General features: G+C 45.2%; 2 protein-coding genes across 2 annotated transcripts in view; one reads left to right on the top strand and one right to left on the bottom strand.

Moving 5' to 3' along the window:
- Positions 1-226: 226 nt before the first annotated feature.
- TFAM (transcription factor A, mitochondrial) lies at positions 227-15,473 on the bottom strand. Its single transcript, XM_077258869.1, has 7 exons — positions 15,317-15,473; positions 12,318-12,475; positions 10,454-10,524; positions 9,126-9,275; positions 7,858-7,953; positions 1,195-1,251; positions 227-835 (listed from the first exon to the last, which is right to left on the bottom strand). The coding sequence occupies exons 1-7, from the start codon at positions 15,391-15,393 to the stop codon at positions 587-589; spliced, it is 858 nt and encodes a 285-aa protein (XP_077114984.1). The 5' UTR covers positions 15,394-15,473; the 3' UTR covers positions 227-586.
- Positions 15,474-15,495: 22 nt separating this feature from the next.
- Positions 15,496-27,687, top strand: part of DNTTIP2 (deoxynucleotidyltransferase terminal interacting protein 2) — a 30,842-nt gene continuing 18,650 nt past the window's right edge. The window contains exons 1-4 of the mRNA XM_077258868.1: positions 15,496-15,806; positions 20,238-21,976; positions 23,065-23,200; positions 23,432-23,527. Of these exons, the coding sequence (XP_077114983.1) occupies positions 15,744-15,806; positions 20,238-21,976; positions 23,065-23,200; positions 23,432-23,527 (2,034 nt within the window). The 5' untranslated portion in view covers positions 15,496-15,743. The remainder of the gene's footprint in view (positions 15,807-20,237; positions 21,977-23,064; positions 23,201-23,431; positions 23,528-27,687) is intronic.

The raw sequence follows: 27,687 nt of genomic DNA on the forward strand, positions 1-27,687 counted from the left end.
TTCTGCACACAGTGTATTTCCTGGTCCTCATTTTTAGTAATGAGACAAATCGCACACAACATGGATGACCATTCTCCACTCAATGGTGTGAATGATTCAGAAAGTTCATACATCTCCCCTTCTGAATGAGATGCCCTCATTGTTAGGATCAATATGGGTTCACCTGCAGATATTCCCACCAGTCACACTGGTCAGACGGCTATAAATGGCTATAGGTGGAAAACTGTTCAAAGATTTCCCGTACATTTATTATTCTCTCCATATAAAAGAATGAAACATAAGAACTGAAACAAATCAGATTAATATTAGGATGGAGAAGAAAACATTGGACATTATTTAATGGACTGACAAAGTTGTTGAAATGGATGGAGTCAGTTATTTGGACAATGGGACAGTCCTCTGTGGTCTTGACTGAATCTGAAAGAGCCTGAAAGCATCATTTATGGTAGAAATGTCCATACAGTTACTGGCCACTGCCTTGTTTGCTCAGAGGTCATGTCACTGCCATCATGATGAGGCAACCACAGGGCATAGAATGATATTTACTGCATGGCATGGATACATATATCTGGATCTATCCCCAGCTTTACTCTTCATTCTTCCATGTGTCTGCCTTTTTACGTTCTCTGGCAGGTTTCATGACCTTCCCGACACTTCTTTTGTGCGGCTCCTTTCTAGACTTTGCTTCCTGCATCTCTGCTGAATCTCTAATAAGCCTATTTCTAGACTTCCGTCGTATAAGATCTTCTCTACCAATTTCCAGCATCTGCTCCTCCCAAGCCTTCATTTCATTTTCATACCTGATCTTGTCATCTTGAGCCAATTGGATATACATCTGTAAGAACACACAGAAAAAAAAAAAAAACAATCTCAAACAATCTCACTGGACACTGCGCATGTGAAATAGAGACGAGTGACGTGGTAGAACATTCCTCAACGGTCTAGTCATCAGTCCATGATGGTTTGTGTTGCACATCTCTTATAGCAGACATGAAGAGCCACAGCTGGACGTCTGCAAATATCATGCATATGGCCAATTAATATAGGCACACGCAGGATATGACTTAGTAGGAAAGCGGCCTCTACAAGTGGCTCTCTACAAACCAAGTCAGTTCAGGCTGAAAAGAGAGAGGTGCTACGTAATCCCTTTATTGGAACAGGGTCCTTAACCAGTTAATGGCATGCTATCATTACCTGTTTTTGTGAGTGAGGCAGTCTATCCCAGTCCTCATGGAGAGTCTTCATCTTTCCCTGTATAGAACAGAAAAAAAAAAAAAGACTTACGCTTAACTACAAAAGAATGGTATCTAACTAGCAACATGCCCCAATTATATAAGACTGCAGAAAAGGACTTAAAAAATAGGGATTTTTGTGTACTCACCGTAAAATCCTTTTCTCCGAGCCACTCATTGGGGGACACAGGACCATGGGGTGTTATGCTGCTGTCACTAGGAGGCTGACACTAAGTTAAGACAAAAAGAGTTAGCTCCTCCCCTGCAGCATACACCCTCATGCTGGCTTCCAGAGACCCAGTTCAGTGCAAAAGCAGTAGGAGATTAATAACAGTACATTACATAACATTAGAGTATAACATGTCAGAGAAAGTCAAGAACCAAAAAGGTAACGAGCCGTAAGGCTAACAGGGTGGGTGCTGTGTCCCCCAATGAGTGGCTCGGAGAAAAGGATTTTACGGTGAGTACACAAAAATCCCTATTTCTTCTTCGCCACATTGGGGGACACAGGACCATGGGACGTCCCAAAGCAGTCCCTGGGTGGGAAACAATACAACCAAATAAACTCCGTGTACCAACTGACTATATGCACGACGGCCGCTTGCAGAATACGTCTGCCAAGGGCCGCATCCGCAGAAGATTGAATGTGGACATTGTAGTGTCTTGTGAAAGTATGCAGGCTCGACCACGTTGCGGCCTTACAAACCTGCTCCGCCGTTGCCTGGTGCCGGATGGCCCAGGAAGCACCCATCGACCGAGTGGAGTGTGCTCTAATCCCCGCCAGGATAGGAATGCCCGACCCGATAGGATTCTTGAATCGCAGAACAGATCCATCGGGCTATCGTGGCCTTAGACGCGGCTAAACCCTTTCTGTGACCCTCCGGGAGCACAAAGAGGGAGTCCGATTTGCGGAAATGAGCAGTTCTGGAAATGTACCTCCTAAGGGCCCGTACCACATCCAGGGTGTGAAGGGCCTTTTCGACTCTGTGTTTTGGCTGTGGGCAGAAGGAGGGAAGAATGATATCTTCGTTAAGGTGAAAAGATGAAACCACCTTAGGGTGAAAATCCGGAGATGGGCGTAGGACTACCTTGTCCTGGTGAAAGGCGAGGAAAGGGGCCCGGCAAGATAGAGCGGCCAGCTCCGAGACCCGTCTGATAGATGTAACTGCCACAAGGAAGGCAACCTTCCAGGAAAGGACAGTTAGCGGGACGTCCTGCAGAGGTTTAAACGGAGATTCCTGAAGAACGCTCAGAACCAAATTAAGATTCCAGGTCTCTAACGGCATTCTGTAGGGGGGTACCACGTGGGAGACCCCTTGAATGAAGGTCCTGACTTGCAAGTTGGCAACGATCTTACGTTGAAACAACACAGATAACGCTGAGATCTGACCTTTGAGGGAACTGAGCGCCAGGCCGGATTGTAGAAAATCCAAAATGGTAGGGATTGAGAAAAACAAGCGGAGGGCGACCTCTTAGCCTGCACCATGAGAAGAAGGTTTTCCAGGTGCGGTGATAGATGCAAGCGGAAGACGCTTTGCGAACGCTTATCATGGTGGGAATGACCTGCTTGGAGAAACCAGCTTGAGTTAGAATCCAGGTTTCAACAGCCACACCGTTAAACGTAGGGCCCCTGAGCTCTGGTGGTAGATCGGCCCTTGGCGAAGCAGATCTGGACAGTCTGGTAACCGCCAGGGGACGTCGGATACGAGATGAACGAGCTCCGCGTACCATGCGCGACGTGGCCAGTCCGGGGCGACAAGGATCACCGGAACCCCCTCCGTCTTGATTTTTCAGATCATCTTCGGCAGTAAGGGAAGCGGAGGAAACACGTACGGGAGTTGGAACCGATGCCACGGGGACACCAGTGGTCCACTCTAATGGCCTGGGGATCCCGAGAACGTGCTATGAAGTTGGGAACTTTGGCGTTCAATCTGGACGCCATCAGATTCACGTCGGGAGTCCCCCAGCGAAGGCAAATCTGCTGGAAAACTTCCGGATGGAGTTCCCACTCCCCTGAGGCGAGACCCTGACGGCTGAGAAAATCCGCCGCCCAGTTCTCGACGCCTGGAATGTGTACTGCGGAAATGGTGGAGTGGTTGGCCTCGGCCCAACGGAGAATGTGGGAGACCTCCTGCAAGGCCGCCCTTATTCGGGTACCCCCCTGATGGTTTATGTATGCCACCGCTGTGACGTTGTCCGATTGGATTCGAACTGGGTGACCCGCGAGCAGGAAGTGAAAGCGTCTCAGAGCAAGACTCCCGAATTGACCAAATCCCCTGGGCAGTGTGGTGGCGAAACACCGCTCCCCAACCAAGGAGACTGGCGTCGGTGGAGACCGGCGTCGGTGGAGACTACCAGCCAGCGGATCGGGAGAAAAGACCTCCCCTGGAGGAGAGATGATCTTAGAGTCCACCATGTGAGGGCTTGCCTGATCCGTGGGGACAGAGGACATGGCTGATCGAGGGATAAGGGACTCCTGTCCCAATTGCCCAGTAGAGCCTGTTGTAAAGGGCGGAGATGGAGCTGAGCGAAAGGAACAACTTCTATTGCGGCCATCATTTTCCCCAGGATCCTCATGGCAAACCGAATGGACTGCGAGTGCGGATGACAGAGCGTCCAACTCCCTGATGAAGCTCTTAGGCCTTGGACCGAGGTAGCAAGACCAGTCCCTTTGACGTGTCCAGGATCATGCCTAGGAAGGAGGTCCGTTGGGCAGGAATGAGGGAGTACTTGTCCAAGTTGATTAACCAGCCCAGGCGCGAAAGAGAATCCAAGGTAATGAAGACGCTTGCTTCGCAGGCCTCCTGCTTTATCAGGAGATCGTCCAAGTTTGGCAAAACGACCACTCTTCAGGAGTGAAGAATGGCCATGACCGCCGCCATGACCTTTGTGAACACCCTGGGTGCCGTGGCAAGGCCGAAGGGTAAGGCCGTGAATTGAAAGTGGTCCTCTTGGATGTCAAAGCGGAGGAACTTTTGATGTGGCGGGAAAATTGGGATATGTAGATAAGCATCTTTGATGTCTACTGATGCTAGGAATTCGCCTGTCTCCAATGAAGAGATGACTGACCGGAGTGACTCCATCCTGAAGTGCCGAACCCTTACGTACTTGTTTAGGAGCGTTAGATCCAAAATAGGGCGCACCGTTCCGTCCTTTTTCGGAACGACGAAGAGGTTTGAGTAAAAACCTCTGAATCTCTGGTGTTCTGGGACCGGAACAATGACCCCGTTTTGGCGGAGGGATTTGATGGCGCGATGAAGTGCGCGAGATTGAGCCCCCGAACTTGGGAGACGAGAGGGAAAAAACCTTGCTGGAGGAGAGGCGGAGAATTCTATTTTGTAACCAGAAGACACCAAATCTCTGACCCATTCATCGTGGACGACGGAAAGTCAGACTTGTTGAAAGAGAAGCAGACGTCCGCCTACTTTGGAAGTGTCGACTGGAAGAGTCCCCGAATCATTGTGAAGGGAATCTGGCAGGCCTGGACCCTCTGGTTCTGGGTTGTCTAGGTTTTCCTCGCCAGGACTGATTCGGCCGGTATGAAGGCCGGGAGTCTCGGTCTGTGCGTGTAGATCGTTCTGATCTGGACGAGGCTGCGGAGTTGGACCAGAATGGGTTGCTGCGAAAGGGCCGAAAGCGAAAATATTGTTGGCGCTGAAAAGCAGTTTTTGGCCTGTGTTGTGGGAGGAACTTGCTCTTCCCACCTGTAGCGTCGGAAATAAGCTGGTCTAATTTTTCTCCAAAGAGGCGTCCGCTCTGAAAAGGAAGGGAAATCAGAGACTTCTTTGAGGAAGAATCTGCGCGCCACTCTCTGAGCCAAATAGCTCTCCTTATGGTGATGGTGTTTGAAGCTGCAGTTGCCGCACAGTCCGCTGCATCTAGAGACGCGTACATGACAATCTCCAGCCATGGCAATTTGTTTGGCAAGATCTGCCGCCTCAGACGGGAGATCCTGTTCCTGAATGGATTTTGCCAGGGCATCTGCACAGAAAACCATTGCTTTGGCGACCCAAGCCGCCGCGAAGGAAGGAGATAGAGAGGAACCTGAGGCCTCGTACATTGAGCGAGCTAGGGAATCTAGCTGGCGTTCTGTGGGATTTTTAATTGAAGCACCGTCAGGTACGGATAAGAGCGTCTTGTTGGCCAAGCGCGATACCGGAGGATCTACTAGTGGAGATTCCGTCCAATCTTTAACAAGATCTGCGGAAAAGGGATACTTCGATTCCAGGGCCTTTTTGCCCGTAAAACGCTTATCCGGACGGTCCCTGTGTCGCCGGACTATATCCAGGAAATCTGGGTGAGAGGCGAACACCTTATGGGGACGCTTGGTTCTCGTAAAGGAGACTGAATGGTCCGGTGCAGAATTAGTGTCATCGTCCACTTTTAGCGCATGATTGACTGCCTCGATGAGGGAGTCAACAGTAGATCTAAATTCCGGAGCATCCGGATCTAGGGATGCGTCAGTCTCATACACAGAGTCGTGATCACTACGAGCCCCTGGAGAGGGTGAGCGAGAAGTGGAGCTACCAGAGGCTGAATGGCGTGGTGAATGCTCGGGAGAGGTAGTGCGGATCCGTTTTTTGGATGACCGTGCCTCCTTGCGGTGAGAGCGGCCCCTGCTGGCCGATGCTTCCCCTGATATAGAGTGCCCCGCTCCCCAGAGGGGTCATGGAGGGATTCAATCGCTTTGGCCAATGAAGCCATGGATTGAGACAGTGACGCGGCCCACTCAGGGGGGCTAGATACACTGGGGTCGGTAGCGGTGGAGGGCTCCTGGGCACATTGGGTATCACAGGCAGGGCAGAGAGGGGAACTCTGAGGCCGAGGGTGAGGAGCCTGGCAGGTGGTACACACAGTAAAAAAGGTGGTATGCACCTTAGAGGACTTTTTACCCCTTTACTGGGACATGTTGTACCCCAAAGTGATAAAGGAAGCTGCTAGTGGAAGCTGAGGGGTAACTGCTGCAGGGAAGCGCTAAGAGTCGTCTCCTTACCCAGGTCCTGTGCCCCGCAAGTCAGATAGGGAGACTAAATTTTCTGCTTCGGCCGGCGCGCACCCGCGGACCACCGGAAAAAAGTCGCGGAGCCCTTACCGCCATGGAGCCCTCCCAAAGCGCCAGAAAACGTGACCCCTTATCAGCACTTACCCCTGTTTGAGGGGAGAAGCCTGAAAGCGTCGGATCTCCTGCCAGCCTTATCCTAGTCTCGCAGGGAGTGAGAAGCGCCAGGACCGGGAGGTGGTAGAAGCCGGCCGGCGCTGCTGTTCCAGGTAGAAAAGATAGACGGTGCAGGGTTAGGGGAGCCTCTATCCACCATCCCCTTAAAGGGGGGTGGAGAGGAACCATCTGCCTCCTTCCATCATCCGCTCTTTCAGTGGTGATGCAGTGGGGGCTGCACGGACACCACAGTGGGAAGGGTGCCTCTGAACAGCCGAGGGTGAGACCTGGTGGGCAGGGCAGATGTCCGGCAATAAGGCCTGGCTGCAGAAGAGGATACTGGAGGTGACACTTCAGTGCTCGTCTGTAAAGCAGGGGGGAGATCGGTGCCCTTGAAGGGGCCCGTCGCCCCAAAAATCAGCTCAGGCAGTAGCATCCCACGTCGCAGGAGAGGATACGGAGAGGTAAAACTCTCGTGCTCTCCTGTTGTTGGTTCGGGGAGATCGGAACATGAAAGAATCCGTCGCCCCTTCTCCAGAAAAGAAGTTTAAATCCAGTGTGCCTCCTACGGACACTAAGCTTGAACTGGGTCTCTGGAAGCAGGCATGAGGGTGTATACTGCAGGGGAGGAGCTAACCTTTGTCTCAACTTAGTGTCAGCCTCCTAGTGACAGCAGCATAACACCCCATGGTCCTGTGTCCCCCAATGTGGCGAAGGAGAAAAAAGGGATTAAGACATAAAAGAGAACGATGTCAGCTATAGCCCTTCATGGCTCTTAAACCAAGGACATGGTAGCAAATCTAATAAATGTCTGCAGACCAGAGAAGTAGTGACATTGCAGAGCCACCTGCTTCCCTAGTCTCCCAACTCAGAAAACCTGGGCACCTGTGCATACTGATAAAGTAAGGCTAAATGTCCGTGTCCTTAGCTGAAAGTGTACATCAGACATTTTCTAGATGAACCTTTACTTTTTCCATAGGCATTCAAGTACCAGAAGTAAAAAATGTGTTTTTTGGTTTATCGTCTAGCTGTTATGCCCCTGAATATCACTTACTGAACTATATAGAAAGTTCTGCAAACCACAAATTCCTAAACAGTGTCCTGCTGTGACAAAGAAGTGAACCATATAATCCATCCCGACGCAGGCTGCTATCGGCCGTATACCTCTTGATCATATACACCTGATTGTAGCCACAAGCACAGAGAGTATCTAGCCTAGGTTGATGAGTGAGGATAACGTGTGCACTCACTTAAGAGTTTTAGTCACTTTTGTTATGAAATGTTTTGGTTTGTTTTTATCCCAAGACAATGCACCTCTATAACCCATAAACTATAATCAGCCGAATCTGCAGCAACAAGCTTGCTGACCCAAACGTCAAACAGAGAAGACTCAATATAGCAGAACAAAGCAATAATTTATGGTACTGCTACTATCACACATCAGCTGCTATAAACATTGTAAGTACATACCGTAAAGGAGCCACCTCTAGCGTCATGAAAATGTTCAGACATAAAAATATTGTAAGGGTTTCGGGATCCTTTAGGTTTTCCAAGTAATGTCAACTCCTGGAGAAGAAAAAAAAGTATAAACTGTAATTCAAAAATAAAAAAAGCAAAATGAACAAACGAACATCAATGATGAATCAATTACGGCTATGACTGATCACACTAAACGCTGAGGGGAGAAAGCTACAGGAGATGGACAGGGAAAAATCACAGGACACAAATGAGAAATCTAATCAGACTAAGGCAGCATTGTGTATTCAGTGTACTGATACAATATAAACCATCACCGTGCGCCGATAATTGGTCAAAGTGACTTTTTGACGTTACACGACTACTGATGCACAAACAATGAGGTCTAATCCATAAGTGAGTGGCAGCGCAGGATCAGAGCAAACTGCTAAATACACACCTGTACTTTGTATCTCCCCACCTCAATGTAGATTGTAAGCTCTCACGAGCAGGGTCATCTTATTCTGCTTTAATTATTGTTTACGTTGTAACTTATCACTGTTGTGTTTGAAACTGTTAAACTGTAAAGCGCTGCAGAATATGTTGGCACTATATAAAGAATATTACTATTATCCAGCTTCAAAGCAGCAAATATGGCTTCCTAATAGAACATTTGTTCTACCCAGAGGACATGTTTTATTCATGGGTGACTCTACCTTTAATAACATATGGCACGACTTGCCTATTCAAACTCTGCATCAACACAGCTTTCATCTGAAGAGAATAGTCCAGAGCGGACCGGATATTAGGGACTATAAGGGGCTGACAACCACATATAAAAGCTGTAATTGTCCAACCAGTCTTACTCAACGGTGTACTGCTCCAAGACTGACTAAAGCATTGATATGCAATAGTTGAAAGATCACCGAATTAGACGATTTCGGCAGGATGGGATGACCATCTGCAGTGTATGGAGGTTTCCCAACTCCCCCCTGACAAATAATGCCAGGGACAGGCTGTAATTTTATCTGCCCATCCTTTTGTTGTCAGAAGCCGCTGCCAGAGGAGTCTGACGGAGCCTTTCTCCTCTCTTCCCATTTAAAACAAATGAACGTTCATCTGACACTGATAATGATCTCATGTGTATGGGCAGCTTAACACCAGAGAAGAAGCACTGCAACCTCCATGCCATGTGATCTGCCATATGTTACTAGTTCATAAAAAAGGAATGTGAAAACGTTATGTTATCCTGCAAAATCCAGGAGCGTGTCTTACTGGCGTACCCTTCGATGTCTTATGTGCTTCCTCTTCCCCATTCTTTGCTTCTTTCTCTCTTTCAACAGCTCTAGCTCGAGGAGACTCAACTTCTCTTTATATTTCCGGACTTCATCTTTGTATTTCAATTGCTCTTCATGAGCTGCATCCACAAATGGCTAAAATAAAGCAGAAATCACGGCTGAAGGAAAACGAATGCAGAGAATTATTCAGAAAATAATTAAAAAGTATAAATGGGATTTCAGTGATGTTGACATTGACCTTGTACTTTGAGAAAAAAACTGATGTGTGAAATGTATTGCATCATTTTTAATATTATCCTTATACATGAGGAACGGTTCGTGTTTCTCTCGGTGTGCTTGACCCACTTTTGGTCCAGGTGTGTCTCAAACAACAAAAAAACAATTCTTAGCTACTCCTACCCATTAAATTGTAAACGACAGACAGAACATGGGTGACAGAGTGCTGTTGTTTTTTTTTTTAATTTATTTATTTCGTGAAGACACTGACTTCATTAGTGAGTTTGATCCACAACATAGATGAAAGTAGGACATCCCTGGTTTTCTTTTTTTTTAGGGGACAATTAGTCCTCGAGAGGAAAAAAAAAAAAAATGTGAAAAGAGGATTCATATTAAAAGGTACACCATGACGTGGTTGAATGGCTTTTGCGCTCTTTGATCAAAAAACGCCAAGTACCTTTATGTTTTAGGACATTCGCTCACAATCAGGAACTGCTGGGGGTTTGATGCTGCGTATTTATGCAGCATGAAACCCACAGCGTCCAGATGTTACAGCATAGTGGAATTCAATAAATCTCATGTCCAATATGTGTCTACAGATGCCCGCGGATCACCCGTGGACCTTGACATGCGGCGTGTCTTTCCAGACCACAGCATGTTTATTTCTCTTGCAGATACATTAGTCTCAGCAAGAGACAATACATCAGTAGAATGTACTGGACGCAGTAAATCCGCACAGTTCAATGATCAAATGCGGATTCACCTGCGATCAATAGACGGCAGCGCTTTGGACGCAGCGAACATGCACTGCGTCCAAAGCGCTGCTACTTCCAGCTCATCTGCACCCGGCCTTAAAGTTTTTAGAAATATTGGAGTTCATGTATTCGTTAATCACAGTGTGCTGACGCTTCGTGTATGTATAAACTACAGGAATTAAAGTAATAAAAAAAATCATATTGTGTAATCCACAATCACCGATATTCAATTGTGCAGTGTTGTGGAATATGTTGGCGCTGTATAAATGAATTATTATTATTTTTACTGCTGAACATTAATAGAATATAATCAACCTCTGTGCCACAACTTATCTGTATTACTTTTCTTGCGGATTCTGAGAGTCCTTTCCATTCCAGTGCAATCATTTTAGAAATTTCTGTCAGCTTTGCCTCTGTGGAAAAGATAATATTCATAAATAGAAAGATAAGACATGTATATAAAGAATAAGCCATATTCATGTATCCAGACAGGTTACACACAAACTATTGCTACACCACACACATGTAGTGCCATTCATGTGCACTTGTGACTTCTTTCCTGAAATCTTGTCTATTGGAGGTCTGTATACTCCTTTGCATCCTCCCCTGCCCAGGAGCTGTGGCATGATCAGACCATGTCCCTGTACGGTCAGACACAGCCATTACACAGTAGGGGCACATCTATAAGATTATTTCAGCACAGGTACATTTTTTAACACATCCAATTGCGGAAATTATTCCAAGATCTTTAGATTAAAATGAACTTTGTTTGTGGTAACAGAACGTTAAGCTGCCATTTATATATTCCATTACAGAGCTGTAATAGTGACACCCTTCGATTAGCCATCAGTGTGCAGCAACTGCTGCAATTATCCATTCCCCCTGTGCATTACATGGGCCAATATAAGGGTGGACACAAAAAAAACCCTAACATCTAATCAGCCAGATTCCGACTGAAAAACTGCTACAAAGAATGAACATTATGCACAGCCATGTAAAAACGACACTGCTGTGCACATGTCCCATCTTCTGTCTTTTCTTTTATCTGCTTCAGGCTGGGAAGACGGATGAAATAAGTAGCATGTTCAACCCATGAGTGGCTTCTGCTTAGAAGCCGCTGCCTATTTTAAAAGGAAAGGTCCCAGAAATATACTAAAATAAATTATACACATTTAAAATATTAATATCTTTTAAATACCTGTATTTAGCAAAAAGGTATGCTTTATCTAGTGCACACTTCAGGATTCCAAGATGGCAGATACCATCAATCCCACCCCATCTGACTGTCCAGAGGACAAGCAGTAGAACGGCCTTCTTCACTAACCTTAAAGAGATTGTTCACTACTTTTTCACTGATGACCTATCCGTAGGATAGGTAATCAATGTCTGATCGGCCGGGGTCCGACACCCGGCACCTCCGCTAATCAGCTGGCCGACATCTGATAGTGGCCGCGGCTGGGTACTGCACATCCCCTCTTATTAATTTGAATAGGAGGTGGATGTGTAGTAGCCTGCAGCGGCCAGAAGACAGTGGAGCTCAGCAAGAGAGTATTTCCGGCTGGTGGCCGCCAAGACCAATAACAGGGTGGGGTGCCGGTTGTTGAACCTTGACCGATCAGACATTGATGACCTATCCTAAAGATAGGTCATCAATGAAAAAGTAGTGGACAACTTCTTTAAAAACATGTTAGGCTATGTGGTAATAATAATAATAATCTTTATTTTTATATAGCGCTAACATATTCCGCAGCGCTTTACAGTTTGCACACATTATCATCGCTGTCCCCATTGGGTCTCACAATCGAAATTCCCTATCAGTATGTCTTTGGAATGTGGGAGGAAACCGGAGTACCAGGAGGAAACCCACGCAAACACGGAGAGAACATACAAACTCTTTGCAGATGGTGTCCTTGGTGGGATTAGAACCCAGGACTCCAGCGCTGCAAGGCTGCTGTGCTAACCACTGCGCCACCATGCCGCCCTATGTGGTAAGGCCAAGTTCACGCAAAGTGGCAACATGGTCCTGTAAGTGAAATAGCCGTTTCCCTGCAAACTTGAGTTATTTTGCACGGAAAAAGTGAAAAAAACGCAGCAATATAGGACTATTATAGTTTCCAGCCGCAACATGTCAACATAGCCAAAATGTCTGATAGTATAGGGTGGTCTGGAGGCCACTTCCCCAGCAGTTATATCACACCACACTCACGAGGATACTCTTTCACCAATTTTGGTCGCTGCTGACCCACAAACCGAAAATAGGATGTGAGAGGACGCTTTGGTAAGTCATCGAGAGAGTGCTGCTTTGAGAACCATCTTGTTGTGGAGCACTGTAAGGCCGGCAGAGCCCCCGGGAGGCTGCTGCATCTGAAAATGAGAGAATCAGTAACTGTTAATGCCATTTTCCATCAGTAGCTTACTGTAACTTCAGAAACACAAAGGTTTGGAAAATCAATTTAAAAGAAAATGTTACTACTTAAAGAAAAGAAGAAAAACCTGGCGGCTTGGAGATTAAAATGAATGAATGTATTTTGTTGTGTAAAGACAGTGCAGAAACTCTCAATGAGAAGATGTGCAGCCACATTAGTCCTATTAAAAAAAATTTGTTTGAAAACCGGGATAATAACATTTTTAGGTTAAAAAAAAACTATACAAAAGAAATGTTGTGATAACCGGCCACTCATGTGACTGCTCTGGGCCTGGATAAACCATAAAAGGCTGGATCAAAGGAGTAAATAAGGGGTCAGACATCCTATGTAATAAAAACCAGGGCTGTGGAGTCGGAGTCGATTTCCACTATGGCTGATTGAGAGGTCTCCAGAATGGGGGGGATCCACAACCAATACTGTCCATATGTGCCAATAAGGAATACGAACAGAGGTTGTGTCACCCCCTGGACGCTTTCAAGCTATTACTATGGGCATACAGGTAATAGAATGGTTAAAATATTATTACCAGTATGCCTCAAAGCTGCGGTCTAGTTGTGGAGAAATAGAGTTTTAATGTTTTATCTTAATGATTTCTTCCAGGCTCCAGGGCATGGGGTGCCTGGAAGAAATCTCTGCCGCCTGACTTCATTATCATACCCACCCTCCCCCTCCCATGCATGTCACACTATCCTTTGTCGTGCAGATGTGGCGCTGTAATCCTGCGGCTGCGCCATGCACTCACGCTGTTCTTGGTATTTTATCTGCCGTTCTATGGGCAGTCTTCATCCTGCTTCTGCGCATGCAGGTCACTTATCCTGCGGATTGGCGATTACTTGTTTTCACCCAACAACCCCTTTAATATTTTTGGCATGACTGAACGACATCTAATGTCTTAAGATTCTCACTCTTTGAGCTCCTTCTCACTTGCGAGATACGGCCGAGTCTCGCAGGTTAAAACCCTGCTCTGACGCCGGCACTCCAGAGCGGAGCGTGCAGCCGTACAGCAATACATGGAGCTGCACACTCCGCTCTGGAGTGCCGGCGCCAGAGCAGGGTTTTAACCTGCGAGACTCAGATGTATTTCTCGCAAGTGAGAAAGAGCCCTATGAGCTAATTCCCAGTTGCGATGCAATTGGACGAGTGCAATCCGATTAAAAAAAAAAAAAAAAAAAAAAAATGAAAAATCAGATTGCACTCGCCCCAATGTTTCTCTATGGTGCAGCTCACATCTGCAATTATAGTCTCATGCCGATTCGGAATGCGAAAAACAATCGCAGCATGCTGTGATGGCACTCAAGAATCAGATCGCACGCACCCATACAAGACTATGGGTGCGTGTAAAACATCGCACTGCATTCGGATATCATCGGAGTGCAGTGCGATTCTCGCCGGCAAAAGACGAAAGGGAGAAACCCCTTTCTCAGTCTCCTCTGCAGCTGTGCTGCAATTCTGTCATGTGAGGGTATCAGAGCACAGAGCAAGAGCCAAGGGTCATTAGCATATTGCATTCAATGCTCTCGCATGAGAGGATCATCTGATGCCATACGCTAATGGGACCCCGGCTTATGGCAGATTCCAGGGAAGGGATTTGGATTTCAACATAAGGCATCTATGTGATTTTAATCGAAGATGAAATAAACTTGACATTAAGCATTTTTCATTATACTTCCATTGGAACTGGATCTACCTTTGGTTCTTCTTTTTACGATTGTGGGACCTGACCTACTGACCTGTGCACCAGCATTATATCTTAGAGGGCGTCTACCAATGTACTAACCATTTGGAATAGTGAGTTTATTTTTTTCCTTATTTTATTGCAGTCTGTATGCGGACCTGGAATTATTGATGTCTGGATTCAATCTACAGCTGTATAACCCATTAGGCGACTCTTCAGATTACGAAGCTAATCTTAAGGTTTATTCCCAGAGTTGCATGTTATCACATATCAATATAGTCGAGAACGCGCTGATTGCTGCAGGTCCAACCACCAGGACCCCCACTGACCTTAAGAACAGGGTTCTGCAGAGCACCATATAAAAGGAGCAGTGTTTGAGGTTCTAACATTCCCAAGAGCGGATCAGAGGTCGCCCAATTAATGGTAATTGGAGCTGCTGGATATCGCGGAGCGCTCGGCTTTTATCTGCAGATCCATAGACAAGGAATGGCGCGGTGGCTGCACACGTATAACGGGGTAGTAGTGGTCAGCACCCAATCAGCAAGTTGCAATGTTGGGGATAACCCTTTACTAGTATGGAGGTCCCGAGCAGAGCGGAGATGGAAAGGAGCGGAAGGTTCCCACTACTGAGGGGCTGACGGACAGAGCTCAGGACCCCCACAGACCAGGCATTTATCTGGCACCCACGACGATTAATTATTAGTAGTGCAGAGAGTAATGAGCGCAGCTGTCCGGAGCAGCCAATCGGGGTCGGATTTTTATTTTCTAATGTCACCAACGTCAGATAATAAAGATGTCATTGAGGATTAGGTCACACAGGGCGGCTGTCAGGAACAGCGCCACCCCTGGCCATGGGCTGTGTGCAGTATCACAACTAAGCTCATTCACTTCAATGCGATGGAGACGCAATACCAGACACAACCTGCAGTCAGGGGTGGCGCTGTTTTGGCAGAGGGGGCATGATTCCCAACCCAGGACGACCCCACAAGGTGGCTGCCATACATGTGGTGTGTCACACATATATACACCCAGGAACAGATACAGCGAGCTCTGCTAGAGCCATGAAGACCGACACACACATCCCCCCGCCCCTCCTGCTGACACCTGGTGGTCTGTGTGCAGCTGAGCCCGGCCAAGGACTTGGCAAGGAGACCGACACCTCGGGACAGCACGGACACCATGGCTGTGGACAAACACGCTCCGGAGTCCCGCTCAGCAGCACTGCATGCCGGATCTCCTGGGCCACGGACGTCACTTCCGCTTGCCGTATATGGGCAACACCTAGACTATAAGCACAGTATAGACATAGTGACAGGATGAGGCGGCCTTGCACGTGCAGCGATACTGAGGCTTTTGTGGCATTTGGCTTATTAGATTTCTTTTAGTAGATTTGTTTCGTATGGGTGAATACCTAGGAACGGTCTTGCAAAGGAAATGTTTCCTGTCGGGATGTTTTCAGATATGCACATGTTATGGTACACTGCCGGATAAGAGTTGTGCGCATGCGTAGGTTGATTTCTAGCTAGGAAAGATGGTGGCGACCAGGCGAGGCACGCGTGTAGAGAACGAGGATGCAGGGATCCCGGAGGAGCAGGTAACGTGGCGGGGAGTGTGGCCATGGTCAGCTGTGGTGAGAGTCCTGGCGTGGCCATGTGGAGCCATATGTCTCCGTTGGTGCGGCCATACCGCAGGATGCCGGTGGTTGTACAGTATGCAGAACTACGGCAGATCTAATTGGACTTAAAGTGGTTATTTTTAATAATATCGTTAATTTATTATTGGAAAGATAAAATAAATGATGAGGGAGACCCCCGGCTACCCTGCGCAGGCTCCACAGAGGTCTCCCCCAGTGTGATCCATGGCCATGTCTCTGTATGGATAGGAATTACCCAGAAATGGGCACTGATCACACATTCACCCTAAAGTGCACGTTTCTCCGGGGATTCTACCTCCTGCCATTAAGGGTGGAATCTGCAGTGCTAATCTGCCACAGACGACCTTTTACGCTTACAAGACTCAGAAGCTGCAGTAATTTGATACTCCGGGCTCCCACTTATCCTGACAGTGTCCCAGGTACATTCAGTGCTCTTCCCTTCATTTTGTGATCGCCGAGTACAGCGCTCGGATCTTTCTGGCAGTACCACAAGAAATGAACTGGTTCTCATACTCCGGTGCTGGGATTGGTGGGCTCCGCTGTTCGGCCTCTCCTGTGGATCAGTATGACTTTCAGTATTGGGAATTACACTTATAAAGTACCACTCCAGCATGTTTTTTTACCCATTTCAGTACCGGAATGGTGCTACTAATCTAAGTTGACTTATTCTAGTCTTTATCTTACCGGCCGCTCACTTCAGCTGTTCCCAGCAGTGCCCCAGTCCTCTGACATTTTATGACTGCAACTTCTGACTGACCAGAAGTCATTCGAAAACTCACAATGTAAATCTGAGAGTCTGCTCTCATAGACCAGAAGTTACATTGAGTTGTAACTAGTGATGAGCGAGTGTACTCGTTGCTCGGGTTTTCCAGAGCACGCTCGGGTGGTCTCCGAGTATTTATCACTGCTCGGAGATCTAGCTTTCATCACTTCCGCAGCATGATATACAGCTATTAGCTAGCTTGATTACATGTGGAGATTTCCCTAGCAACCAGGCAACCCCCACATGCACTCACCCTTGCTACTAGCTGTAAATCATTCAGCTGCCGTGATGAAAACTAAATCTCCAAACACTAAAGCTATGTGCACGCGTTGCAGATTAGGCTTAGGAATTTCTAGTGCGGATTTTGCATCTCTTGGCAGAAAACGCAGGTGCGGATTCTGTGCGTCCGCAAAAAGAAGTGACATGCTAATTCTTTTAATCCGCAGCGTTTCCGCACGGAATTTTCCGCACCATTAGCACAGCATTTTTTTCACATTGATTTACATTGTACTGTAAATCACTTGCGGATCTGCGGCGTTTCTGCACCGAGAAAAACGCTGCCGATCCGCAGGAAATCCGCAACGTGTGCACATACCCTTATAAATACTCGGTGGTCACCCGAGCGTGCGGGAAAACCCGAATAACGAGTACACTCGCTCATCACTAGTTGTTACTTGTGGATCAAGCAGTATACACGGGAGCCATCCGGCAGATCACGAGCTGTTGGAGACCGACTGGAGCAGTACCAATAGAGGAAGACAGCAGCTCGTAAGTACAAGACTAGAGGCAGGGAACTTAATTAGTAGCGCCACTCAAGCGCTGAGATAAAAAAAATGCTGGAGTTGTGCTTGAAACACTGGGCAGCATGGTGACCCAACGGTTAGCACTGTTGCTTTGTAGCGCTTGTGTCTTGTATTCAAATCCCACCATGGACAAAATCTGTCTGTTCTCCCCATGTTGGCGTGGGTTTCCTCCAGGTTCTCCGGTTTTACTTCCATGTTCTAAAGATGTACTGATATATAGATTAAGCCCTAATGGGGAATGGGAAGATAATGTCTGCAAAGTGCTGCAGAATATGATAACGCTACTTAAGCAAAGCATAATAACAAAGTTCTAAATTAATTTGGGGTTTTACAGCTGCTTTTCACTTGGCACCATTTAAAGTCATTGTAAAATTACAAACTACACTTATAACTTATTACAATTTAAAAACCAAACCGGAATAGGCTGACCCGAGCAAAAACTGCAGCTGTGTACATCGACTGTGGTTCTGAAAATTGGTTGTTACTAAGCCTGTGATTTTGCCAGAAAAGAAATCACTTCTTAAAAACCCACGTGGTCATCACAATCCACAGCATGATTTTCATGTAGAATGCATCTATTTAATCATCAATTCAATAACTGCAGTGCTGCCACACTTTTCTCATGTACCCTCACCATACGTGAGAAGCATTCTACCACTGACCTTCAGGTTGTGTAATGAGCTCTGTTTTGGTTGCTTAAAGGATTGTGGGAAGGGAAGTAAAATTGTGGAGCATATTCTAAATTTATAAAAGGGGTTGACCATTTAGCCATCCGTCTGATAAGTCCCGTTATGGAAAAGAATGTCTGTTTCTTGTTTTTATTTACATTTTGATGTTTGGTTTTTCTTGTTTGGTTTTTATTTTGATAAACATAAATATTGTGAAAAATAAAATGTTTCTCATCTCAGTAATTTCCATGCAGATATAGTGGTGAAGATTTCTATAAAACTAGTGCAAAAGAGTTAGAGCAGTTTGTCTTGGATGTGACATGAGAGTGGAGTAAAAACAAGCGACAGAGAAATAGCACTAGGGGACCCATAGGTGCAGAAACTGATAAACGGGCTTTTTAATTCACTAAAATATAATTTTGTTAAATATTAATCAAAATTTATACCAATAAATTACTGAAGCTGAGAAATGGGAAATAAAATATCAACGATAGACCAAGTGTAATCACTGTTAATAGGACCAATAGCCATATGGTGAAACCCTAAAATAAATCTACAGTATACTGTATAGTGTCCCCACTTAATGTCGGTTTACTCCTTATATTCCCTATTGCTCACTTGGAGGACAACCGAGCAACGAGTACACTCGCTCATCACTAATGCTCTACCATATATATTTATTTTAAGGTGGTAACCTCGGCAATTTGAAAGGTTACTATGTAGGGTCCAATAGGGAAACCATCAGAAACTAACAAACAGCCTGAATAAAAGTTATAAATAAATTGTTACCACTGTTTCTTTTCTTTGCATTCTATGCTACATTCATTAATAGGGTGTACCGCAGACAAAGCTGTTAGCAAGGTACGTTGAGTGTCTTTTGGTGGGGGACCTGCTCTACCACTGTGATATCTTTTCCTACCTTTAAATCAACTTAGTTTCGTACCTTTTGGCCATCTGTGCCTTTTTTGTAGGACTCGTGGGGTGTTACACACATTTGTGCTGGACAATATGCGCAGATTAAATCTTTGTATATTTTCAACCCTCTTTTTCATACTTGTAATATGTATACTGCTTGGCCCACTCACTTTTTTCCCTTTTGTTGTCTAGTTATTATTATTATTGTTATTGTTGTTGTTATTATTGTTATAATAATAATTATTATTTATTTATATACCGCCATTCCATGGTGTTGTTCATGAGGCGGGGTTACATCAACATACAAACATCACTTGCAGTGGACAAACTTACAAAGGTAGACTGGTACAAAGGGAAAAGGACCTGCCCTTGCGAGCTTACATCCTACAGGATTATGGGGAAAGGGGCAGTAGGTTGGGGGTTGCAGCAGCTCCAGTGGTGTTGAGGTGGCCGCGTGGTCTTTGCAGGTTATATTGATGAGCTATGTAATTTAATGTTGATTAACGTTTCTACAATATCTGCTATTGCATTCGGTGTCCTTCATTACTTATTATAAGTTATTGTGACTTTGGTGGCACTTGATTTGGCTTTTTGAATCTGCTATAACCTGAAAATAACTCTGAAGTAGAAGTGTCGGTAAATAAGTTTGCTCAATGTGACTCCTTTTTTTTTTTTTTTTTTGCTGTTAGAAATGGTGGTATCTGCCCCCAAATATATATATTTACATAGCATATTGTGTTTTAATATTGGTAACTTTTTAAGCTATGGACCGCAAAGGACTGTCAAGAGACTTTTTTTAATTTTTTTATTTACAGCTATAATACATGCAGATTTTTCCATGAGTTCATTGCAAGCTTGTGGTATAAAATTCTGCCACACATTAATCTGAAGCATATATGCGCCGATTGCAAAATTTGGTACACCTTCACGCCAGTCTCCCCTTAGTGTACTTTTAAGTAGTAGTATTTTGGCAAAACGCGTGACGTTTGACTTAAACTTCCCAAAAATTATTTTGAAAGAATAGAAGACCATTTTTTGACTTTGCACCAAAGTCCTGAATCGCGTGGCCCACTTTGAAGACCTTGGTGCCAAAACCAGCTACTAATAACACAAGATTAAAAAGGAAAGTTATTCAACCCCCCAATAAATGATGAATTGGGGCCATAGTCTTTTACTGAATTATTTACTTGTTGGTAAGAATGGCTTCTTTTTTTATTTGCAGAAATTGGAAGATAATTTACCGACTTCCCCAATTCGGACCCGAAGATCTGTTAGAACAGATGGACAGACTGGTGAAAATAGCACAGATGAGAGTATATCTGGGAAGACCAGTAGAAGCCCCTTAATATGTGAAACCATAAAACGCAGCACCCAGATCACCACCAGAAGTAGACGCAGAAGTGGGCAGTCAGATGCAGAGGTTTCTGAAGCCGGGTCTACCGCCTCGAATGCTTCCACAACAAGATCTCGCAGTGGACAAAACCTTGGACAACTAACAGACTCCACCAGAAAGCTGAGAAGTCATCGGTCTGCATTGATCACTGAACCTATTATTGAATCCAAGGAAAACTCAGATTTATCTGAAGGAGAATCGAATTGTTCGTCTGTCTCTACCAAAGCCAGAAGAAGGCAACCCAGAACTGCCCCACGTACAGTCTCTACAAGAGGTTGTAAGTCACTTTTGCCTTCTTCACCCGATGTTTCTGATGCAGAATCAAATTCTTCTTCTGTATCAGAAGTGAAAATGATTGCAACCCGATCTACAAGGAATTCAAGAGCAAGACATCCGTCTCAAAATGAGCAATCGTCTGATGCTGAATCCTGTAGTTCTGGATTTTCTCTCCGGCCTCTTGCTAGCCGTTCAAGCAGGAGGAATAAACCAAAAGTACAGACAGGTGAGATTGAGGCGATCAGTGAAAATAATGAAGATGATCCTCCAGATCAAGAAACTTTGATGAAACAGAGTCCGAAGATAAATGCAGTAATATCAGATGCCTGGTCTTCTGTGGAAGACCAAAATGTTTTTCCCTCCCCTCGTAGGCGTTCACAATATCAGCCAACAATACATGAGGATGAGTTTGTTAGCGACGCTAATAAAGATGATACTCAAGATCAAAGGACGTTAAAGAAACTGAGCCCCAAGACACATACTGTAAAATCAGATGCCCAGTCTTCTGTGGAAGACCACAATGTTTTATCATCCCTGCGTAGGAGTTCACGAAATCAGCCAGCAGTGCTAGAAAATAAGGCTGCAATTGAGGCTGATTATTCTGAGAAACAAAGTCGAGATGCCGTAAATAGAGTTTTGGATCTAGACCAACCAGAAATGGATGAAACCTCCAAAATAGAAGTCGATTTGTGTGTGGAAACTGGTCCTGTGTCCTCAGTGCAATCCAAAGAAACTCATCCAGAAGAAGACATTCTTCCAGACCAAGTGCTTCGACTCTCAGAAACTTCAGTAGATGAAGAGCCGGCCATAGAAGAAAGTCACTTCATGAATGAGAGCGATGTAACTGAAGAAACAAATAAAACCTCTCTGGACTTGCAGGAAAGTGAAGATATGGCTGAAAGTATGAAAATACACTTATCCATAGACAGTGAAGAAAGCGAGAAGTCAGAGCGCAGTGATGACGATCAGGATGATGATGATGATAATGAGGACGGTGAGCATAATATGGAGGAGGACATTGAAGAAGTTGTGGATTTACAGAAATCCAAAAAATCATCACAACAGTTAAACGATGTCGTGGGAGACGGGCTATTTGTAATAGACACTGCTCCTGGAATGGACGCCGGTAAAAAGTATTACATGGAAGATGACGACAAAGAGGAGGATGAGCAAGGGGAAGTCCCTGGGTCGGAGGAAGAGGATGATGATGATGATGAAGATTTTATTGACAAAGAGGAGGAAGATGATGAGGATGAAGAGCAAACATTACTAAACAGACCGAAGAGTGGATTGTAAGTTATTAAAATTTTCTTTGTATCAATGTTTAAAGTGAAGCTCAAGCTCATAAATGTAACACAATGGCAATTTAATTCAATTTTGGGAAACCCTTTTTCCACAGCTGCAGTTTGAAGAAAAAGAGTCCCGAGTGTCCGCCACTGCTCCCGTTGTCTAATGTCTGAGCGCTCAAGTCGATGAGTTCAATGGATCGTGCCGTCAGCTCGGACAGAGCCGCTAAGCTCGGTTATTGGCTGCGGACGTTTCACAATACCAGATAATGGGAGCAGCAGCGGAGACTCTGTGATTTACTCGAAATGTTTTTGCGTCCAGCACCTTATTTGTTTTCTAAGCAAACTACACTGAGGGAATAGGTGTTTTCTAAAAACCCCTTAGGGTATGTTCCCACGTTCAGGAAACGCTGCGTGTTTGACGCTGCGTAGTGCCGCAGCGTCAAACACGCAGCGTCCAGATGTTACAGCATAGTGGAGGGGATTTTATGAAATCCCGTCTCCACTATGTGTGGTAACACGCACCCGGCGGCCCTGCGATTCCGGACATGCAGCGCGTCTTTTTAGATCGCAGCATGTAAAACACAGGGCCCTATGTGTGGGGTGCGATGATGCCGGATGTGTGCAATGAACACATCCGGCATCATCGTGTCTACAGAAGGGGGCGGAGCGGGTTTTCCGCTCCGTCCAAAGCGCCGGCCATCCTGAACGTGGACACGTACCCTTAAAGGGGAAATAACTGTTCGGCCCCTCCCTGTATTGTAATTAGTGACGAAGTCGGCCTCTCAGGCAGATTAAATACACTGTATGCATCCCCTGTTTGCCCAAGCAACTGAGCAGCAAACAATATTTACATACAGAGCAAACATGAGTGACTTTCAGTTTTGTGATCTTCAGGAGACTGTGCTGACGACCCGGTCTCTTTCCAGATATGTCTTCACCGATCCCAAATTCACTTTACATACGCTGCCTGTTTATGTAAAGTGACCATGGTTCATTGATTCACAATATGCACAAAACTCCCATACTTATTTGCAGAATGTATTGGTTCCTTTTAGTGTTAGTAATTTGTTTTTTATTTGTTCTTTTTGTAGTGTGTTGTCAACCAGTATAGATCCTGGAATCAACATAAAAGAGATGGGAGGTCTCTATATCAACTTTGATGCAGAAAAGCCAAATCCCGGGCCAAGTTTACTCAGCAAAATGAAGAAAGGACATAAGACAGATGAGGTATTTTTTTACATTTTTATGACTCTTTAGAATAGACTCTACAATGCAAAAATTTTTGCATGTTTCGATTCTACTTTATCTGTATGATGGATTCTTAATTTGTCTATTTTATGCAGTGTTCACTTTTATGTCAACAATGTCATTTATTGGAACTTGTGACTTGTATTTCATCTGAATTGGGTAGATCATAAATATATTGAAAGACAAAATTCAGTCTTTTTATCTGTTTAGCTCCTTCAGAAAAGTGTCATAACACCGGACTTTGAGAAAAAAGAATGTGTCCTGCCATATAAAGAATCTCGCTTCAAGCTGAAAAAAATGCGCAAGGTGAGTAATGCCCAAAGGCTGGAGCGTAAGGATTATTACTGTTATTTCAACGCTATCACCCTCGCCCAGTGTCCACCCATGTTTACCAGCACTTCAATTAATCCATGTTGTTCCAAGTTCAAAAGTGTTGTCAGTCTTCAACAAATCCTTAGGAAGACTCTGAAGCACTTGTCCGTTTCTGAAAAATGCTGTCAGACCAATAGCCATATCTTTCCCAGTCTTTTTTCTTTGTTTTTTTTATCAACAGGTTGATAAATTGGCCTTTGTGCAAGTCAGTGCTGTCCAGTTAACCACAGTCCTTAATGTCTCTTTCCAAAGTTTGGACACAGCTTCTCATTTAAAGATTTTTCTGTATTTTCATGACTATGAAAATTGTACATTCACACTGAAGGCATCAAAACTATGAATTAACACATGTGGAATTATATACTTAATTTCAGTTGTTTCACACTTTTTTGTTATGTCTTATATTCTAGGTTCTTCAAAGTAGCCACCTTTTGCTTTGATGACTGCTTTGCACACTCTTGGCAATCTCTTGATGAGCTTCAAGAGGTAGTCACCGGGAATGGTTTTCACTTCACAGGTGTGCCCTGTCAGGTTTAATAAGTGGGATTTCTTGCCTTATAAATGGGGTTGGGACCATCAGTTGTGTTGTGCAGAAGTCTGGTGGATACACAGCTGATAGTCCTACTGAATAGACTGTTAGCTGCTTTTTTCTTGCCATAATACAAATTCTAAGTAAAGAAAAACGAGTGGCCATCATTACTTAAAGAAGTTGTCCACTACTATAACCTTTTTTTTTTTTTTTCATAAATCTTGCTATTATGTGCCACTGAAAACATCTACTGTGTTTATTTTAGCAATATTACCTTTTATCATGCTGTAGCAGCACATCTTTAGTGCTGGATTCAGCTCTCATGGGGTTAATCGACAACTTCCTTTCTCCTGAGTCATTGTACTCTAATACTACAAGTTCCATGATGCATTGCACTGCTACTAAGCACGAACCTACCACACCCACTCCAAAACACACCCAACCCCTCCCTCCTCTCCCTCCTCTAGCTTCAGAAAGATGTGTGATGTCATTTCTGTCCGACCTCCTCTTTTACATTTGTCCAACCCACACTCCATTACATACAGATAAATGGATAGATAGATAGATACAGATATATCTATATATCTGTCTATTTCCATAGATATGTCCATATCCATGTTTCTAAACCCCTTCACCCCCTGGAGCTTTTTTGTTTTCGTTTATTGCTCCCCTTCTTTCCAGAGCCATAATTGTTCCGTCAATATGGCCATGTGAGGGCTTATCTTTTGCGGGACAAGTTCTACTTTTGAACGACACCATTGGTTTTACCATGTCGTGTAGCAGAAAATGTGAAAAAAATTCAAAGTGCAATGAAATGGCAAAAAAGTGCAATCCCACACTTGTTTTTTGCTTGGCTTTTTTGCTAGGTTCCCTAAATGCTAAGGCTATGTGCACACATTGTGGATTTGATTGCAGATCCGCAGCGTTTTTTGCTGCACTGAATTGCATCAAATCCGCAGTGTAGTGTACAACCAATGTAAGTCTATGGGAGCCGCAGACTTGTTGTGCACATGCTGCGGAAAAAGCCGCACCAAAACCACACCAAGAACTGCATCAAAACTGCACCAAAAACTGTATCAAAACCGCACCAAAACTGCACCAGGTTTTGATGCAGTTTTTGGTGCATTTTTGGTGCGGTTTATGCGCGGTTTTAATGCCGTTTTTGGAAATAAGTAAATAAATGGAAAATGTGCATGATTTGAATGGAAACATGCATGAAAAAACGGATTCCAAGGCCGGATTCATCATTTCACAGCTCAGTTTCATACGTTTTTTTGCCGGATCCGTCGCTGTGCGTTTTTTCGCCGGACAGAAAAAACGTTCCTCTGTATGTGTTTTCCATCCGGCGGAAACAGCTTTTTTGACGGATCTGGCAAAAAACGGATGAAACTCTATGAGAAAAAAATGGATCCGACGGAAAAAAATGGATCCGTTTTTTTCAAAACTCGCCAGATTGTGCCTCACGGCAAAAACCTGATGTGTGAAAGCACCCAAATATATGGATAGATACATCTATGTATCTATAGATATATCTATAGATAAATATATCTATAGATAGATAGATATATCCATAGATATATAATAGAAAGGCCGATGTTTCTATAAGGCTACTTTCACACTTGCGTTTTCCGCAATCCGTCTTTTTGGGAAAAAAACGGATCCTGCAAATGTGCTCGCAGGATGCGTTTTTTACCCATAGACGTGTATTAGTGAAGGATCGCGACGGTTGGCCACACGTCGCGTCCATCGTGCAACGGATGCGTCGTGTTTTGGCGGACCGTTGGCACATCCGTCACGTCTGCCATTTTCTACCGCGCATGCGCGGCCAAAACTCCGCCCCCTCCTCCCCGGACTTCAGAATGGGCAGCGGATGCGTTGAAAAACTGCATCCGCTGCCCACGACGTGCACAAATTTCACAACGTGCGTCGGTACGTCGGCCCAACGCATAGCGATGGACCCGTGCCGACGCAAGTGTGAAACAGGCCTTAATGAGCGTTTAATTTAATAAAAAACTGAAAAAAACGGCGTGGGCTCCCGCGCAATTTTCTGCGCAAGAGGGGGAAAGCCGACGGCCGGGGGCCAATATTTGTAGCCTGCTATGAATATCAGCCCACAGCTGTCTGCGTAGCCTTTACTGGCTATTAAAATAGGGGGACCCCCCCAAAAAAAATGACGTGGGGTCCCCCTATATTTTATAGCCAGAAAGGCTATGCAGACAGCTGCGGGCTGATATTCATAGCCTAGAGAGGGGCCATGGATATTGGTCCCCCCCCCCCCCCCCCCCCTGCTACAAATACCAGTCCGCAGCCACCCCAGAAATGGCGCATCTGTAAGGCTACGTTCACATTTGCGTTGTGCGCCACAGCGTCGGCGCCACAACGCAAACAAAAACGCATGCACAACGCTGCGTTTTGCGCCGCATGCGTCCTTTTTTCAATTGATTTTGGACGCAGCAAAAATGCAACTTGCTGCGTCCTCTGCGCCCGGACGCGGGTGCCGCGGGGACGCATGCGGCGCAAAACGCAAGTGCGACGCATGTCCATGCGCCCCCATGTTAAATATAGGGGCGCATGACGCATGCGGCGACGCTGCGGCGCCCGACGCTGCGGCGCAGACCGCAAATGTGAACGTAGCCTAAGATGCGCCAATTCCGGCACTGAGGCTGGTTTCACACTTGCGTTTTTGGACGCTGCGTTTTAGCGCTAAAAAACGCATGCGGTTTTTTTCCTATACTTAACATTAAATATGCATGCGTTTTTTCGCATGCGTTTTGACGCGTTTTCGGCAACGCATGCGTTTTTGTACGCGCGCGTTCATTTGCAGAAATGCAACCTGTAGTAATTTTTAGCGGCGTTTTTTTGCTGCAAAAAAACGCATGCATTTATTTGCGGCAAAAAAATGCATTGCTGTCTATGTAAACGCATGCGTTTTTAACCACATGCATTTGCGTTAAAAACGCATGCGTTTTTATAGAAAAAAAACACTGAAACACCACCCACCACCATCAGGGTGATAAAGGGATCCAAACCCTAACCCTACCCCTAACCTCACCCCTAACCGTTTAATGAACATTTTCTGACAGTCATAGTGCCACGATATTTCAGTGCCACGTATATAAGTGCCACGTATGTAACGTGCCGCGTATGTAAGTGCCGCGGATTTCAGTATCACGGATTTAAGTGCCACGGATTTCTGTCACGTTTACGGTTAGGGTTGATGTCACCGCTCTATCTCTATAGGACCCTCAGTGACACACTGACAGGAGGCAATGGCTCCTGCAGTGTATCACTGAGGTTACTAAAGTTCACTGGGCTCACTTTATGGCAAAAAGCTGCGTGGGAACTTTCTCATACAGCATGCCATAAAGTGAGACTAGGGACTATTTTCTCACAGGGGCGTAGGAATACATTGTGGAAGGATACCTTCCTCCCCTCATTGTGTTCCTGGTGCCCCTGGTGAGTGGTTGCGTCAGCTGATGCTCCTGCTCTCCACGGGAGATCGTCGTGGGACACTCGTTTTAATTGGATTTCTGCGGATCAGGGAGTATAGTGTTTGTTTATTATT

Source organism: Ranitomeya variabilis, chromosome 4, assembly GCF_051348905.1.
Source record: "Ranitomeya variabilis isolate aRanVar5 chromosome 4, aRanVar5.hap1, whole genome shotgun sequence".
Classification (NCBI taxonomy): Eukaryota; Metazoa; Chordata; class Amphibia; order Anura; family Dendrobatidae; genus Ranitomeya; species Ranitomeya variabilis.